The sequence below is a fragment of the Trachypithecus francoisi genome, unplaced genomic scaffold, assembly GCF_009764315.1.
Source record: "Trachypithecus francoisi isolate TF-2019V2 unplaced genomic scaffold, Tfra_2.0 Contig01440, whole genome shotgun sequence".
In the NCBI taxonomy this organism is placed as follows: domain Eukaryota; kingdom Metazoa; phylum Chordata; class Mammalia; order Primates; family Cercopithecidae; genus Trachypithecus; species Trachypithecus francoisi.
This window is the reverse complement of record NW_022681431.1, coordinates 11367021-11386217: the sequence shown is the minus strand read 5'-3', so window position 1 is coordinate 11386217 and position 19197 is coordinate 11367021. Positions and strand designations below refer to the sequence as shown.

Genomic DNA, 19197 nt, shown 5'->3' with positions numbered 1-19197 from the left:
GAACTGGTGTATCTTAATTGCACTTTAGCCTAAAGCATATTAAATGCAATTTGATTATAAAGTACATCTGAATTGCCATAAAAAAATTCTTGGCAAGATTTCCAAACATCAAGTAAAGAAATCTATAATCTCCCAGTCTAGCCCTTTTCCTGACTTGCCAGGTAACTTTGTATAAAGGCTGTTTCTTCCCCACACCTCTCTTTCTCAGCCAATAAACTAGTAATGATAGATTTGTCTAGCACTTAGGAATGGCTGAAAGACACTTCTTTACAATTTGACAGCATTTTGCAAATGACAAGCTGGCTTTAGGCTAAATATGTCAGAATGATGCTTCAGCATGGGTTGTTGGAGTGGACTTTTAAATATTTCTATTTCACAAATTCATTGGCATCATTGATCAGCCCTACTCATTATAGCTCGATTTTAACATCATGCATATGCTACCCTGGGTTCAGTGTCATGAGCCCAAGCCTTGCCCCAGGACTTCATTGTACTCTCACAATGCTAACACCATTTCCGGCACAGAGAGCAGAAGAAATGCACACTGATGGATGGATTTGTCGCTGGAAGTGGTAAGCCCTGATCCTTTCACTGAAGGGGTCTGCACATCTCAGACACACTCAGCGTGACAGCCTGCCCCACCCCTCAGGTATTCCAAACCAGTCCCTGCGTCTACCTGAATGCAAAACCCCTTCTTCACAAAGGTATTTGGGCACAGGAGCATGAAGTAGCAGGTGCACAGGTTTGTCCTGATGTCTACCTCCCACACTCCCCTGGAAGATCTCCAGGCAGGAGGATGGGCACAAAAAGTGACAGAAATAGAGTAAGTTATTCAGCCTTGATCTGTCTAGAGACAACTGGAAAAAAAAATAATCCTAGGTAGAAAAATGAATGAAAGGTTTCTTTTTCTCTAGTAATGAAGAGGAATGCTCACTACCACCTTGAAATAGAATCCTCTTTTTAAACTAAGAAGCCCAAAGTACCACAAGCGTATTATCTGACGTATTCTCTCAACTGCCTTGAACAATTTGAGTGCAGATATTGTTCTTCACTTAGGACTGGTGCTGATCAGGTAAGAAATTTGCCTGCAACCTATTTCCCTATCAGGCAATAATAGAATAGTATATAGAATGGTATATGTTGCAAAACTTCTAAATATGCAGGACCACTCTAATCTGCAAGCTCAAGGGCTAAGTTATAGGTGACTGCCCTAAGCCACTAACACATAAGCATCCTGACAGCATGAAACAATGGCTGATAGAACACAGCCAGCATTCACAACTTTTTTTTTTTTTTTTTTTTTTTAATTTTAAAGGAAACAGATCCTCATTGTTGGTTGGTCCGAGCGCCCTCATGTGTCTCAATAGAGTAATGTCATCTTAGGTCTCCCCAGGAGCTATTTCAAAGGACAGATTCCATGACACACAAATCCTCTTCCTATTTGCTTCGGAAGCCTCATGTGAGACTGAAGATTTTCAGGCTGCTCTAGAATGATGAATTTGTCCTCCCTGATATAAAGTGACATTGGAACTTATACGTGAAGGAATGAGAAGCAGATGTTAACAGGAGTGGGGGCTAATTTCAACTTGCCTGTTCTGGTTTAAGCATGTTAGGTCATCCTGTCTATTTCTTTTTCCTGTACCCTGCTCCCCGCACCCTGAGGGGCAGGGCTGTCAGTATGCACACTCTCTCTATCACTGCACTGGTCACACAACTAAAGAACCCAGAGCTGTTTGTGTAATAAGCAAATCTCAGATTTTTCTACTATCCACTCTATGACCAAGGGAGAGCCATTCTTCTCTTTGGATCCCCATATCCTCCTCTGGGAAGGGAGGAGAGCAGTTCTTTGCTCACAGTTAAGAAGTCTCTGCAGTAATGCCTGGCACAGAGCAGATAGGCACCCAGTAAATGTTAACTGAATCCAAATCTACAAACTCTATTCCAACCCACTTGCTATATTGTATTTCCAGAAAACAGATATTCTTCTTCAAATACAACATGCGTGCTTTAAGAGCTAGCTTGGGAATTCATGGAGTGCAGGCAAAGGTCAACCATCTCTCTGCATTTCCCACAACACCTGACCTAGAACCAGGCACACAGTCACCCTCCATCAACAAAGGGGAGAAGTGGGGATTTGCCCTCTTAATATATTTTCTGACCTTTCTTTAGTAGAGTTTACAGCAATCAAAGACTTGCAAATGGCACCAATTTTCTCATGAATTGAGGACTGTCCATGCAGATGATCTGGTGCCTTTATAGAAGAGTAAATAAAAATGTTTTCCCCTCATCATCCTCCTTTTCCTTCTTCTCCTTCTTTGTCTTGAAGCTAGGAAGGCATGACTCAACAGCCCAAAGTCCAGTTGAAAAAAGCACAGGCTCAGAATTCCCAAAGAAAAATGGTCCAACTTTGGTCACTATGCCAAAACAACCTTGGTGGGTCTTGCATTCTGTTAGCCAAACACGCGCGCGCACACAGGAACATTTACCAAGAAAACATGCTCTGTTCTTGGGCTCCTCTTACCAAACGGCAAAGAGCTGTTCACTGCTTAGCTTTAAGCTAGCCAAATCCAACAAAGCCCCAGAGATTTTTGGCTTAATCTTCTCACTGAACTCATGCCAGCCTTGCACGGGCACAGCCAGGGCATCATCACCCAGTCTTAGGAGTTGGCAGCTTCTCCCACCAACTTCTTAGCACTTTCCCCGCTCAGGGCAATGGCAAAGTGTACCCTCCCCTCCCACCCACTGCACTTGGGCGCAGCTCCCTAATGTGCAGTCAAGTCCTTGTGCTAGGTAATTCTGCTGCTCAACAGAATGCCAGGAAGCACCTGCCTAACGGAGCCACTAGAGAGTCTTGTCAACTCAAAGTCATAACTAAAACATAAGGAGGGAAAAGTCCTCATGTGCATTATCTCCATTATCATTATACTGGGAGAAAGGGTTTTCCCAAGACAATCCTTAGGTTAATTAATAATTTCCAGTTCATTTAAAATACCTCTCATATTTGTCTCTCTTCCTTTCCTGCCACCACCATTGTAGACCAGAATCTCAGCAACGAAATTCTATGTTATTAACTAGTCTTAAAACTTATGTTCTTTTCTTCCTCCAAACCATCATAAGCATGAGGAAACAACCTTGCCCAAATACTTATTTCCACCCATCATTTAACAATTCCTGCTCAAGAGCCCTAATAACTTCCTGTTCCTTATGGGATAAAATTCAGACTCTGAAGCCTGCTAAGCAAACTCCTCTGTATTCCTCAGACCCCCAAGAGAAGTTACAAAGAAACCAGCCATCACCACCAGGGCCCCCAAGACCCTTTTATCATTGCTATATCACAGTTCTAGACAGTTGCACAATGATTGAGGGCACTTGGATAGCCACAAACCATGACATTCTAGGAAGAATCTTTACACTGGGCATTTCACGTAGACTTCAGCTCCTTCCCCTAAGGTTCTCAAATGTATTGGCATGCATACTAGCTACATTCAAATCAATGGGTTGACCACTATTGTATTTCTTCAAAGGACAGTTTACCTGTTATTGGGAAACCCTTGGCACACCTAGCAATGAACTTCCAGGCACAAGATAGTAAGTGAGCAAAATAAGAAGGAATAATAAATCAACATCAGAAAACACACACACACACACACAAACACATCTTGATGCTTGTAGGTCATCATGTTCTGGTGAGAGCAATAGGAAGTTGGAAAAACAAAGTGGACGGCTGGTGGTAAATTATCACCCTACCAGGCCAAGCAGACAAACTCAGGGAAAGCCCAAGAGAAACAAATGGCACTGCCTCAGATGATGAATAAAGGCCAAGGAGATAGAGAATGCTAAAGAACAGAAGTCAAGACCCTTGGGAGGCACACACATCTGTCCTCTTATTCCCTTCCTGGAAGAGAGCACTGAGCAACTCTATTGCCTTGCCTGGCATGTACTACTCCTGACTAAAGCAATACAAACAGCCTTGAAGCTTTCCACAATACAAGCTTTGTTCTTTAAAAATGAAATAGCATAGCTCTTTCCTAAATTCTTAAAAAGCAACAACAGCAGTTTACATCTTTCCCCACTGATCTTTCCCTCAAGAGCTTTCCCCTCATCTCCAGCCAGTGCTGCCTGAGCCTGTGTCTTACCATGTGAGGTCCTGACATCCTGAACCTTTAGGAAGTATGACTGTGGCTGGTCATCTTCCCAACTCACCTGCAAGTACCTCCAGGACAAGAATCATGAATTTACCTTCTTCTCTATGTCTTTTCATTTATCCTCCCACACTGTCCCCTAGCACTCAGCCCAGAAGGTACTCAAGAAATACCAACACTGCCTGTTAATATAAATTAAAACGTATTCTTATTATTTAATGTAAATCTGAAAATTCCCTTCCTTTCTTTTAGACATGTCCTGTATCCTTTATTCCTTCTATTCCTTTTTCTAGCAAACGTTCATACTTCCCAAACAACCCTATTTTGTGAGGGATAGGCTATCATCACCCAGAACCACCCCCATCCCCGCCCCCGCCCCATCACCCCGCAACATATACAGAGCTGATTCTTGGTTTAGTTTGTGGTTAACAGGGTTGGCACTCATTCTTCAACTTTTGTTTGAAGGTTTTAGGATTTAAAGTAAAGCCACTGGCCCTGTTTCTCTGCAAGATTATCCTGCCCAAATCTGTATGAATCACCAGTGGCCCTTTCTTGTCTACTTCCCCAAAATTATTAAAGGTTTTATTGTATAATACCTTCACCACCTTCCTACCCTGAGAAGTCCTCTCCTGGCTCATTAACCTCCTGCACATGTGAGGGACAAACCTCAGCGTTGCCTACAACTCACTTATAAGAAAATATAAGCTTCTATATCAGGCATGATTTGCGATTGCAGTGCAATCTTCCTGTTAAGTCTAGAGTTTATCATTCTTCTCTCCTACACATTCTGGTCTTTTCCTACCCCTTCTTTCCATTCTGCTCCCTTTTTTCCTACCCCCCTCCCCAAGAAATGAACTGGTTTCCATTCAGCAGGTTTAGTCTTGCTTTGGCCAGCTTATTGTTTCAAAGTAGTTATAAAGTTGCTGGGCTTGAACACAGTTTATTAATTTTCAGGCATTCATGATGTCTCCCTGTTGACGGTGGTGTGTGCAGGTGTGTACATGTGTACCTGGGGTAACTAACACTCCTGGACTTTGCAACTTTGCTGGTGACTGAAAAGATGAAGTCAAAGTTGATTTGATTATTGAAGAATTACATTATTTTAGAGGTATAGAGAATGTCAGAGTCCAACTTGGGTGTTTTACAGATGTGAAAACAGAGGTGGGGCAAGGTAAAAAAGACTTGGTTAGGGTCATAGGTTGATCAGTAGGGGGACTAAGTCTTCAGCTCTGAGCTGTCATATCTCAGTCCCCCAAGGCTTTTCCACTCACATAAATTCCCCCTTAAGGGCTCAAATGTGTGAGTGAGAACCCAGGATGTCCACATACAAACAAAAATGCATCACAGACATGTGAACATGTACATGCAGAGAAAATAGGGAGTTATTGTATTTGTAGCTTACAAAACAGAACCAAGAATGTACTGTTAAAATTAGACTAAAACTGCTGTAAGCAGGTTAAGTTCTCATCTAAAGAGATCACATTTCCCCACCATACCCCTGCTATCCATTTCCCCCAAGTGGCTCATTAGAAAAAAAGATGGCTAGATTTCAAAAAGCAACTTGGAGAGATTTCTATAGGATTTTTCTTTAGTTCAATCAATACAGAGATATCCCTTACTTCCATGAAAATAGCTTTTTCACACGTTTCTGCACACACAGTCACACACACATATAAAACATTGGCAGCAGGTACTTTTAATTTGCTGGAAAATATTTCTAAGAAGTCAAAAAGCTCCAGCTGAATTGCATGCCCTCTTATTGGCTCGCCAGACCGGTTGAGGGACCTGATTGGTCCTTGATCCTGAGGACCGATAAGAACGGCTATAAAATCCCTGGGTGCAGCTCTTGGGCCCCCAGTTTGCAAAAGCCAGAGGTGCAAGAAGCAGCGACTGCAGCAGCAGCAGCGGCGGCGGCAGCAGCAGCAGCGGCGGCAGCAGCGGAGGCACCGGCGGCAGCAGCAGCAGGAGCAGCATCAGCAGCAACAACAACAAAAAAAAATCCTCATCAAATCCTCACCTAAGCTTTCAGTGTATCCAGATCCACATCTTCACTCAAGCCGGGAGAGGGAAAGAGGAAAGGGGGGCAGAAAAAAAAAAAAAAAAAACCAACAACTTAGCGGAAACTTCTCAGAGAATGCTCCAAAACTCAGCAGTGCTTCTGGTGCTGGTGATCAGTGCTTCTGCAACCCATGAGGCGGAGCAGAATGACTCTGTGAGCCCCAGGAAATCCCGAGTGGCGGCTCAAAACTCAGGTAAGCAGCAAACCCAAGAGCAGTTTCTCCCCCAAAGAGCTGTCCTCATTTGCCTCTCCCTTTTGCAACTGTGTCTGTGACGGCTGATCTTGATAATAAATGTGCTTCATGCCTGATGGCAATAAACTGCCAGTGTAATCCAATAGCCTTAGGCAGTGGAGCTCCTTTGTTTAATAAATTGCATGCAACTAAACGAAGAAGCTGGACGCTCTGCTGAGGGTATTTCATTGCATAAGCCTAGCCTGATTGCCTGAAATCTGGCACGTACCCTCTTGGAGGGGGAGGGGTGAGAGGGGAGGAAAGGCTTGAATGTTGGCATGCTTCAAAGCGCTCTCTATACTTTCCAGAAGCTGATCTAAGGTAAGACCTGGCTTGTTTGATGCTGTCCCTCTTCCCTTCCTCTTAAGACCCTACCTCTTCACTTCTTGACTTCTCTACCTCTTAAGAGAATACACAGAAAAGCTCCCTCTTCAGACTGATTTTCAGAACCATAGCCCTCAAGTCTGACAAATCCAGGGCGGATTCAGAGAAAACCCTATACATCCCACCCCCAACCCTGCTGCCTGTCTCCCTCCTGGCTCTCTAGGGCTCCATTCAATCGTCCCTGCAGCCCGTAGCCAGAGCGCCCCTGGAAAAAAAAATTGTGAAACGTAGCAGCTGTTTCTCCAAGGGTAAGGTCTCACTTTCGTCTTGACTCTTGGAGCAGCTAATTGTGCATTATTTTGGCTTCCGAAGGAAAAGAATCATTAGGAAGCCCGCATTGACACCTCTGCCTCTTGACTTCTCTGGCTCCACTTGTTCCCCTTCCAATACTGCCCTCTGTCCTCCAACTGTCAGCAAAGATCGGATCGCAGGTGTCAAAATGCTGCAGATGATGATCCCCTTGGAAGAGCACAGGTCCCTGCCGAGAGGAGGGCTTTTACTTCACTTCCTTTTGTACTTAGTTGCTATAGAGATGCAGTGATTCACAATTCGAGCTTGCCTAAAACAATAGCAGCCCTAATGCATATTAAAACTGCTTAAAGCAAAGTTATAATTTAAACCCGTGGAAATATATAATTAGGGAAATGACTTGTAACATCCTAGAGGCTGCGGGTGGTGGGAGGGGGTGGGGAAGACTAACTGAACCATGCTTTTGATCTCAGAGGAGAATCCTGTGGCATGAAGGCTGCAGATCATTCCTTGCCGAGCTGCCTGCCAGAACACCCCCCTTCTGTGGGAGAAAAATTACTTTTATGGGAGATCTTATCCAGAATGTAGAAAGCCTCATGCAAGTTTTTTGCGGTTTTCTTCCAGTCTTGCACAAGGGATGCCTTGGCCTGGTTATTCCAGACCTGTGTTTCTTTTTCCTTTTCTTTTTCTTTTTTTAAGGCTTTTAATATGAAAGAGATTATACATACCTCTAAGCACTGTCCTAGTGGAGGGTTGGGGTGAAACATGAACGGATCAGATTTCTTTTTGCCAATATGACGGTAAGTTAAAAGCCTGAAATCAGAAGGGTCTCCAAGTGGACTCCTGGCACAGTCTTCTCTTCCATTTAGACTAAAATCCCATGCTTTTTACTCGGGAGTGCATTTTTCCAAAGCTAGATGGATTCCCTGGCCCTTTTACCTCTTAAACCTGACCACCAGCCACTGTCTCCTGCCTTTCCATGCTTTCAAGTGCTAAGCAATGACCTTTGATTCTATGGAACGGCTTAAAGGCACGGTGCATTTCAAGACTTCAGCCTCACTTCTCCAGACACCAAAATTGTAGGTAATGGTGAAACAGGGAGCCTATGTCTGAAACAGAGAACTCCCTCCCTGTCCATCATGTGCTCAAGCTCTCATAAGCAAAAGGAGCCTGTCTATCCTCTCTTTCTCATTCAAATGGGTCTATTAATTGCCTCTCATGACAAATTCCTAGGATAAGTTCTTCTGACCCCATGTCCTTGAAATTCACCTCTGCACCCACTTGATCCCACCCAACCATCCTCACTGTTTGACCCAGAATGGATGAATTTGTCTCTTTCAGCTGAAGTGGTTCGCTGCCTCAACAGTGCTCTACAGGTTGGCTGCGGGGCTTTTGCATGCCTGGAAAACTCCACCTGTGACACAGATGGGATGTATGACATCTGTAAATCCTTCTTGTACAGCGCTGCTAAATTTGACACTCAGGTAATAAGACCTTGACCACTGCTCCCACTGGCTGCTTGTCTTTAACAGTGTGTTAGACCATTGTTATTAGGAACCAGTCTTGTAGGGAACCAGCCCTGCTTCTCAGCTTCCCCATTCTAAATTCCCATCTCAGCATGTGTATGCACAAGTGTGCACACACCACACATACGCAGAGGCACTCATCTGGCCAGGAAATAGGTTCTGTATAAGACACGCCCCACTCACTCTAATGCATGATTCTAAGGAGCTAGTAGAGGCTGTCTTATAAGGCCAGGGGTGATAAGACAAAAAGATTTTCCTCTGTGAGAGGACATAAAAACATGCATAGAGCAAGGAAGTTCTCTCTGTATGACCAGTATACTAGCTTTTGATCTGAATTCTCAAAGTCTCAATCTCAAGAATAGAAAGTCAGATTATGACTATTTTTAAGCTGCAGGATGGTTGATCACAGTTCATCTTTTTTTCTCTAATTTCATTTTGGTAGAGCTCAATTCTCAAGGGAATCCAGGGAGGTGGGGAGGGGTTTTTTTTTTTTTTAATCCTTAGCCAGGACATGCAATCTTCTCATTGCAAGCATATGCAGATGGCCATGATATGTTGCCCAGATGAGCCCCCTTAAATTCCTCCACATGTATGCCCATCCTCTTTTCAGGTCAACCTAAAGACTTCCCTCTTGTCCTTCCTCCATGGCAGGGAAAAGCATTCGTCAAAGAGAGCTTAAAGTGCATCGCCAACGGGGTCACCTCCAAGGTCTTCCTCGCCATTCGGAGGTGCTCCACGTTCCAAAGGATGATTGCTGAGGTGCAGGAAGAGTGCTACAGCAAGCTGAACGTGTGCAGCATCGCCAAGCGGAACCCCGAAGCCATCACTGAGGTCGTCCAGCTGCCCAATCACTTCTCCAACAGGTACAAACTGAGTTCACTTTTTCACAGTCAGGGGACTGGGAGCAGGTGGCTGGCTGGCAGAGCCAGACTGGAAGGGAGGGTTAAATTGCCACAGTCATGCTCTTATTTTAGCTTGCAGTCTTCCCAGCTTTTGCAGGAAAAAAAATATGTTTGTGATTGGTTGTGACAGTTTAAGCAGCTTGGGCTTTTTTTTCCTACTGTTATAGGAAAAGTCTTTTCATGCAGCTCATAGAAAGCCAGCCTCATCTGCAGCATCCCTGGGTGTTTTCATTGACCATTTTTTGCCATAAGCCCGAAGGGAATGGTGAAGTTTCTGGAAACAAGCTTTTCAGACATCAGATTTGGCTGAAACCATGACCGTGCAACAGCACAATTGGCCATGACAAAAAAAAAAAAAAAGTCCTCTGGTTAAATGTCATAATGCAGATTTTAAATCTCCATCTATTTCAAATTAGTCCCAAACACAGTCAGAGATTTCACTGGGTAGCCCAGAGCAAGCCATCTCACTTCCCTGGGGCTCAGATTTCCTTTGTAAAAAGTGAAATGGCTGGACTGGACCATTTTCAGGTTTCCTTTCAGGCCTTATATTATCCCATTCCTCTAGTCCAACACTTCCTAGAATGAGTGTGTTCTATGACTGTCCAGATCCCATTCTCATCTTAGTATTCAAACACCACCCAAGGCCACTGAGCTAGTACAGTAACATCTGGGCGTTGTACTTTTCAGTGTCTTTACCAGCCAGGAGTGAATTCCTATTACATGAGACAGCTGGCATCCTCAGTTCATGTGTGTGGCCTGGAAAGGTTCCCAGCAAGAACTGAGAGATGCTGATGGGGTTGGCATGGAGGTATGGCAGGGGCAGTGCAGGCTGGTCAAGTTTAGCCCCCTGTGATATCCCTCAGCCTAAAAACTTGACTCCCAGTCTTGAATTTCTATGATTCTTTGACTCTCCACTCAAATCTGCACATATCCACAATGATCAGTCCTTTGCATGTTACTCTGATCATCTGAGAGTTCTCACAGGCTTGTGTGATTAATTTCCTAGCCAGGTGCCACCACCCTTCTTAAGATAGTGGCAACAGCCAAGTCCCTCTGGGGCTTACAAGTGATTTAGTCATGTACATACATGCAACAAAGAAGTAATTCCTCCTTAGGGAAAGGCTAAGGTGCCTAACACAAACACTTGGTAAAATTTCTTATTCACCCTTAACTACAGGTGAGTGCCCTTCAGAACCGCAAGTCAATTTGTAAGAATCACTTCTCTAGTCCTTGGAAGTGACTTTATCATGGGCTTCTAAATGGTTTTCTCAGAACAGAAAAATAAAACCATTTCTCTCAAGTGGGCTGTCTCTATATAACTCTTGGTTTTAAATTTCCCCTAGGAAGATTCTTATTGCACAGAGGAAATAGGGGCAGGTCATGGGGAGGGGAGACCTGATTAATTATTGGAGACTTCTATCACCATTAGGAAGAGAAATGAAGAATTCTTAGCCAGACAGGGGCTAAGGACAAAGTATGTGTTTGTGTGGTAGTTAGAGGTGGGGGGAGGGGTGCATTAACAAAGCCACTATTGCAATTTAGATCCTTAAGGATTCTGTGACAAATCATGATCTATAACATGGCATGTTTCCAATTTTGAGGCAATACTAATCTCCCTATTTCATCTGAAGTAGTGTCTTCCATTAGAAAGGCAGAGAGGTCTTTAGGCAGAACTATATAGCTACTAGACTAGAGGTCCCAACTTATCTAAGAAGAGACTAGTAAATTTTTAACCAGGCCATTATTTCTTCTAATCAGTGCCTTATTTTCAACACCTTTAGAAAATGGTCACAAAGAAAGTCTTCTTATCTCTCTCTTTCATCTTACGGACTCATTAGGAAAGGTCAATTGGAGAAAAAAAAATATGGCCAGCCCTTGAAAACCAGAATCTTCCATGCAACCTTTCTCCAAAAATTTCACTTTAACAGGCTATATTATTCCTGCTCAGGATTGTAGAAATGTGCGGTTCCATGCTGGGCTTGCTTTGCTCCATTGAAGCTGCTCACCTTCCTGAGACATCCTGCTTTCCCAGCCTCTATCCCACCATAGACACATGCTAAGTCAGTGCCAGCTGGCACAGAATTGCAAGAGGAAGTAGTTACAGGTTCATTCCACCTTCCTGTGACTTATCTAGCATGAGATTTGGGGCTGGGAGAATCCAAAAGCCTGTGACTGGACCAGGAGCCAGAACAAGGGGATTTTCCATGACAGAAATGCACCTAGAAGTTAAAAAGGTAGCTGAAGTTTCCACCTGCCTGAATTTGCAAACTATGCTTTCAACCCCGTGGGAAGCAGGCAAAATCGATCAGGCCAGCAGGGTGGTGTGAGGCTTGGGAACCACTTAGACCAACCCAGATCCAGAGTGGGAAAACTGACAAAGCTTCCAACTCTCTAGGGCATGGATAGGGAACAGGAAACAGAAGAATAATATTGATCAAGGGAAACAAAGGACTATTTATAAACCCTCACACAGAACGTTCCTAGGCAGTATGTGTGTATTTGGGTAAGCATGGCTGAAACAGTAGCTATGGAGAATATCTGATCTTATTCTTTACCAAGAAAAAAAGGTCAGGGATGGAATTTTCAAAGTGAGAAAAAAGACACATAATTAAAAAGGTACTTTTGGGCTGGGCAATCAGAACACTTAGCCCACCAAGTCTTTCCAACACATCTCCTCCATCCTCCATAAAGATAAAGAATCTTCTTCTTTTTTTGAGACAGGGTCTCACTCTGTTGCCCAGGCTGGAGTACAGTGGTGAGATCTCGGCTCACTGCAACCTCCACCTCCTGGGTTCAAGCAATTCTCCTGCCTCAGCCTCCCAAGTAGCTGGGATTAAGGCGTCTACCACCACACCCAGCTAATTTTTGTATTTTCAGTAGAGACAGGGTTTCATCATGTTGGCCGGGCTGGTCTTGAACTCCTGACCTCAGCTGTTCCACCCACCTTGGCCTCCCAAAGTGCTGGGACTACAGGCATGAATCACCATGCCCAACCAAGAAAGAAATCTTCTTAAGCAGTCCTAACTACCACTGCAAAAGAGGGGATGTAAGTAGAGCTGCTCTATTTTTTACAAAATTGAAAAGAAAAATGCGTATTGAATCCCTAGAAACAGAGAATGTCATAGTTGGAAATGACTGCAGAGGTTAACTAGACTAACTGCCTCGTTTTACTGATTAAAGAAGACAGGCTCAGAGAGTAGAGTGACCTGCTGAAGGTCACACAGCTTGTGAATAACTAAGTTGGGCTTAGAACTCATGTGGCCTTGAGCCAAGCTATTTGATTTCTACTTCAAAAATGGCAGCCAGCAAAATCTGCAGGAAATAGCCACAACCCAAAAATAAAATACTAAGCACAATTGAATATATGTGAACCATGGTAGTCCACAATTAAATTTGTGTACTTTCTCTCTCAAAAGGATGGACACATCCTACCAATAACTGTAGGAACTATAAGACTGTAGTACAAGAAGGTGCTCACTAAATAGGTGATGACTGCTAAGCCAACTTTTGCTGGAGACACAACCTCTTAAATAATCTATCACACTTAGTGACACAGGAAAGAGCTATGCCATTAGCAAGCATGATCCCAGAGGTAAATGGCTATTCCAGCCCTTACTGGACAGGCACTGGGTTAACCTATGGCTCATACTGAGAAACTGGTGACATCAAAGAATCCTGACAAATTTTCCAGCCTTTGAAGAACTACTAATGGAGACATGGACTTTTTTTATATTCTAAAGAGCTTTCTCAACCTGCCCTTATTGAGTTAACAAAAGCTCCATGAGGGAAATAGGGTAGATTCCAGTGGGGGTGGGTGGTTCTCACGAAGAGCCCTCAGGCTGGCAAGGGTCATTGTCAAGAAACACCAAAGTCAGGTATCATATCTGAGCCAGCAGACAAAATGACAGTAAAGGTAGAAAGGTAGAACCCCTCCAAAAAGAGCAGGCACTTAGACAAAGTGGGGCCTGAAGGAAGCATATGGCCCTGAAGCTGCAAAGCTGGCTACAGAAGTTTAATTCCCTTAAGGGTACTAGACTTCTTTGTCTAGACAAAAGCTTTCAAGTCCTTCTAAGAAAGAACTTGCATTTCTTTTTATCCCTTTCTAGCGAAAGATTGTATTTTCCAGCCCATTTGGGGACTCATCTGGCATGAACAGCTCTTTCTAGAAATGAAAGGGCTAACTTCTAAGTTATAAAGTCCTTATTGGAGGGATGGGAGATCAGAAACCAGCTACCAGGATCTAATCACCCTCTGAAATAGACACAGCCATCCAAGGACCGAGGTCCTAGCAGAGCCCAAGAGCTAGGAGATGCCTGGAGACCTATGTGGGTGTGTAGATGTCAGAAGCTGCTGGTGCGAAGTTGTTTACTCTATGTTTTTCCAAAACTGGTTTTCTCCCCATTTCCCCATCCAAAGGAGATCTCCTTTGACTCATGTGCTTTATAATTCCAAAGAGCTGGAAAATGTTCCTCTGTGCCAGAGAGTCCCAATTTTAACCACCTCTGGATATAATTCTCCCTGGAGGGAAGGGTTTTGCCAGGCCTGTGTCAGCAACCAAGACACTGCACTTGCCTCTCAGTCCCCAGCTTCCTTCTGCTGGGCCACAGAAGGGTGACCATATCATCTCATTAGCCACGTTCCATGCTACTTACCATACATCTTTGAAAGAACCTCTCTGGGGGGTTAAGTTATTCTGGAAAGATGTTTGATCCTGTGCACTGTGCAGTGAGTTAAAAATAAACAGGTTTCTTTTCATGGAAGATCCAGTGGCCCCAGAGATCCTTGGGGTCCTCTGAGGAAAGGTTTTCTCCTTATACATACTGCAGGTCACTGTCACCCAGAGTCTCTTATTAGTGAACACAGAGCTAATGGGCTTTGACAACTCAACTATCACCGCAGAATGGACCATAGGCATCCCAATCTAAATTGGAAAATATCTGAACTGTCTTCCCAAATAACAGGACAAGTCATTGATATGCCCTAAATATTAGACACTTTAATCCTTTCCAAGCCACACAGCTTACCTACATTGCTGGGGGGTGTTTAAAGAATTTGCTCCAAATATGAAGGTAACTGATACCAAACATAAGGGGTTTTGCTAAAATTTACCAAAACTACAGTTAAGTTTTCTTCTAGGAATCACTACTTATTGAAGAGAATTATATTCTTAAAACTCCATTTCCTTAGTGGCTGCAAAATAAATCAACAAATGTGCAGTGAGCAGGCAATGTAGCATAATGGCACTGGGCCATGAGGAATACAAAGAAGGACACAAATCCTGCCTTCAGTAAGCTTACAGTCTAGTCAGGGAAAGAAAGCCATCACAAAACCATCAAATGCTGGCCTGTGTGATGGTGAACAAAGATCTATAAATATCCAAAAAGGGAAGAGGTTAGCAAACCCTGGTACTGCAGGAGAAGATTTCATGAATTATAGTAGCATGAACCCTTAAAAACCACCAATATTTCCATTTAAATAGCCTTCTTGCCTAGGATTTGGCCTTTTGACTACAATATACCTTTGATGGAGGGCTGAAGATGGAGTCAGTCAATATCTTTTATCAGAGTTGGCCAAGTATGTGATATGGGAATTAGATTATGTAGAAAAATGCATGGCACACAGAAGAGGGGGCCTTAGATGAAGTTTCATCAGAAGATGCACACATCTGCACATGCGCGCGCGTGCACACACACACACACACACCCCTGTGCCCATGCACCACCAAAAAAAAAAAAGGAAAATTACAAAAAAGCATCAAAATAATTACATATGCATGTACAATAGCTACTAATCTCAGTGTTGAGGGTTGGACTCACCTCATTCTAAATTGCTTCAGAAAAAAAGGGAAATTACAAAAACGCATCAAAATAATCACATATGCATGTACAATGGCTACTAATCTCAGTGTTGAGCGTTGGACTCACCTCATTCTAAGTTGCTTCAGCTCATCCACCTTAGTTTCTTCTCTACAAAATGAGAGTTGGACTAGTCACCAAATGGTCTCTGTGGTCCCAACTAGCTCTGTAATTCTGCTTCTAAAATTGTCAATCACCACAGTCAGCCTGCTCTTCAAAGTGTGATCTAAATCTCCTGAACTCTAAACATGAAGATCTGTCTTGCATTGTGTGGTAAACCCTAGGAGTAGATGCATTGAAACTAGGGAGACATGGCACAAGGGTTAGAGAGCAAAAGCCACCTTCAACTGATGAACTGTTGATGTTTGCACGGTCAGGCCATTAGGGACTCGTGTTGGCTAGAGCCCGGGTGAAAACCTGGGTCTTGCCTGGCGCTCACTGGATGACTACCACATGCACTCTCTTTCTTGATGCAGATACTACAACAGACTTGTCCGAAGCCTGCTGGAATGTGATGAAGACACAGTCAGCACAATCAGAGACAGCCTGATGGAGAAAATTGGACCTAACATGGCCAGCCTCTTCCACATCCTGCAGACAGACCACTGTGCCCAAACACACCCACGAGCTGACTTCAACAGGAGACGCACCAATGAGCCGCAGAAGCTGAAAGTCCTCCTCAGGAACCTCCGAGGTGAGGAGGACTCTCCCTCCCACATCAAACGCACATCCCATGAGAGTGCATAACCAGGGAGAGGTTATTCACAACCTCGCCAAACTAGTATCATTTTAGGGGTGTTGACACACCAATTTTGAGTGTACTGTGCCTGGTTTGATTTTTTTAAAGTAGTTCCTATTTTCTATCCCCCTTAAAGAAAATTGCATGAAACTAGGCTTCTGTAATCAATATCCCAACATTCTACAATGGCAGTGTTCCCACCAACAAAATCCATGTGATCATTCTGCCTCTCCTCAGGAGAAAGTACCCTCTTTTACCAACTTCCTCTGCCATGTTTTTTCCCCTGCTCCCCTCAGACCACCCCCAAATACAAAACATTCATGTAACTCTCCAGCCATTGTAATTTGAAGATGTGGATCCCTTTAGAACGGTTGCCCCAGTAGAGTTAGCTGATAAGAAAACTTTATTTAAATGCATGTCTTAAATGCTCATAAAGATGTTAAATGGAATTCGTGTTATGAATCTGTGCTGGCCATGGACGAATATGAATGTCACATTTGAATTCTTGATCTCTAATGAGCTAGTGTCTTATGGTCTTGATCCTCCAATGTCTAATTTTCTTTCCGACACATTTACCAAATTGCTTGAGCCTGGCTGTCCAACCAGACTTTGAGCCTGCATCTTCTTGCATCTAATGAAAAACAAAAAGCTAACATCTTTATGTACTGTAACTGCTCAGAGCTTTAAAAGTATCTTTAACAATTGTCTTAAAACCAGAGAATCTTAAGGTCTAACTGTGGAATATAAATAGCTGAAAACTAATGTACTGTACATAAATTCCAGAGGACTCTGCTTAAACAAAGCAGTATATAATAACTTTATTGCATATAGATTTAGTTTTGTAACTTAGCTTTATTTTTCTTTTCCTGGGAATGGAATAACTATCTCACTTCCAGATATCCACATAAATGCTCCTTGTGGCCTTTTTTATAACTAAGGGGGTAGAAGTAGTTTTAATTCAACATCAAAACTTAAGATGGGCCTGTATGAGACAGGAAAAACCAACAGGTTTATCTGAAGGACCCCAGGTAAGATGTTAATCTCCCAGCCCACCTCAACCCAGAGGCTACTCTTGACTTAGACCTATACTGAAAGATCTCTGTCACATCTAACTGGAAATTCCGGGAACCAAAAAGATCATCCCTATGGGCTTGGACCACTTACAGTGTGATAAGGCCTACTACACATTAGGAAGTGGCAGTTCTTTACTCGTCCCCTTTCATCGGTGCCTGGTACTCTGGCAAATGATGATGGGGTGGGAGACTTTCCATTAAATCAATCAGGAATGAGTCAATCAGCCTTTGGGTCTTTAGTCCGGGGGACTTGGGGCTGAGAGAGTATAAATAACCCTGGGCTGTCCAGCCTTAATAGACTTCTCTTACATTTTCGTCCTGTAGCACGCTGCCTGCCAAAGTAGTCCTGGCAGCTGGGCCATCTCTGTAGGATCGTAAAAAAATAGAAAAAAAAGAAAAAAAAAAAAGAAAGAAAGAAAGAGGGAAAACGAGCTGGTGGTTTGATCATTTCTGCCATGATGTTTACAAGATGGCAACCACCAAAGTCAAATGACTAACCTATCTATGAACAACAGTAGTTTCTCAGGGTCACTGTCCTTGAACCCAACAGTCCCTTATGAGCGTCACTGCCCACCAAAGGTCAATGTTAAGAGAGGAAGAGAGGGAGGAGGGGTAGGACTGCAGGGGCCACTCCAAACTCGCTTAGGTAGAAACTATTGGTGCTTGACTCTCACTAGGCTAAACTCAAGATTTGACCAAATCGAGTGATAGGGATCCTGGTGGGAGGAGAGAGGGCACATCTCCAGAAAAATGAAAAGCAATACAACTTTACCATAAAGCCTTTAAAACCAGTAATGTGCTGCTCAAGGACCAAGAGCAATTGCAGCAGACCCAGCAGCAGCAGCAGCAGCACAAACGTTGCTGCCTTTGTCCCCACACAGCCTCTAAGCGTGCTGACATCAGATTGTTAAGGGCATTTTTATACTCAGAACTGTCCCATCCCCAGGTCCCCAAACTTATGGACACTGCCTTAGCCTCTTGGAAATCAGGTAGACCATATTCTAAGTTAGACTCTTCCCCTCCCTCCCACACTTCCCATCCCCAGGCAAGGCTGACTTCTCTGAACCAGAAAAGCTATTAAAGTTTGTGTGTTGTGTCCATTTTGCAAACCCAACTAAGCCAGGACCCCAATGTGACAAGTAGTTCATGAGTATTCCTAGCAAATTTCTCTCTTTTTTCAGTTTGGTAGATTTCCTTTTTCCTTTTTTTTCCTTTTATCTTTTTTTTTTTTTTCTGTGACCTCTTCAAACCGTGGTACCCCCCTTTTCTCCCCACAATTATATCTATATATGTATCTACAATACATATATCTACACATACAGAAAGAAGCAGTTCTCACAATGTTGCTAGTTTTTTGCTTCTCTTTCCCGCACCCCACTCCCTCCAACTCCCCCTTAAACTTCCAAAGCTTCGTCTTGTGTTTGCTGCAGAGTAATTCGGGGGCTGACCTAGACCAGTTTGCATGATTCTTCTCTTGTGATTTGGTTGCACTTTAGACATTTTTGTGCCATTATATTTGCATTATGTATTTATAATTTAAATGATATTTAGGTTTTTGGCTGAGTACTGGAATAAACAGTGAGCATATCTGGTATATGTCATTATTTATTGTTAAATTACATTTTTAAGCTCCATGTGCATATAAAGGTTATGAAACATATCATGGTAATGACAGATGCAAGTTATTTTATTTGCTTATTTTTATAATTAAAGATGCCATAGCATAATATGAAGCCTTTGGTGAATTCCTTCTAAGATAAAAATAATAATAAAGTGTTACGTTTTATTGGTTTCCCCCCATGTCTTTCATTGTTATTCTTGAAAAACTTATTGAAAGAGAATTCCTGAACATGAACCAAGACTGACTAGTTTCTTTAAAGTCACTAATTGTCAATATGTAAATTTGACATATTGTTTAAATCAACATTTTCTAAGTTTTTTAAAAAGCATTGAGTAGCTCCCATTATTCTCACTGATGATATTCCAAACTCCTTGCAAAGTTGGAAGAAGCTTTAAGGTCTGCAGGCTGCTCAACT

At 43.1% G+C, this 19197-nt stretch overlaps 1 protein-coding gene across 1 annotated transcript; it reads left to right on the top strand.

Moving 5' to 3' along the window:
• Positions 1–5984: 5984 nt before the first annotated feature.
• On the top strand, positions 5985–18955 carry STC1 (stanniocalcin 1). Its single transcript, XM_033228867.1, has 4 exons — positions 5985–6394; positions 8408–8550; positions 9244–9455; positions 15826–18955. The coding sequence occupies exons 1-4, from the start codon at positions 6277–6279 to the stop codon at positions 16094–16096; spliced, it is 744 nt and encodes a 247-aa protein (XP_033084758.1). The 5' UTR covers positions 5985–6276; the 3' UTR covers positions 16097–18955.
• Positions 18956–19197: the final 242 nt, after the last annotated feature.

What these genes read in the sequence shown, in the direction of transcription:
- STC1 (XM_033228867.1), top strand. Translation starts at nt 6,277, where the DNA reads ATGCTCCAAAACTCAGCAGTGCTTCTGGTGCTGGTGATCAGTGCTTCT. An exon ending in CTGCTAAATTTGACACTCAG is followed by an intron (nt 8,551 to 9,243) that starts GTAATAAGACCT and finishes CCTCCATGGCAG; the next exon opens with GGAAAAGCATTCGTCAAAGA. An exon ending in CCCAATCACTTCTCCAACAG is followed by an intron (nt 9,456 to 15,825) that starts GTACAAACTGAG and finishes TTCTTGATGCAG; the next exon opens with ATACTACAACAGACTTGTCC.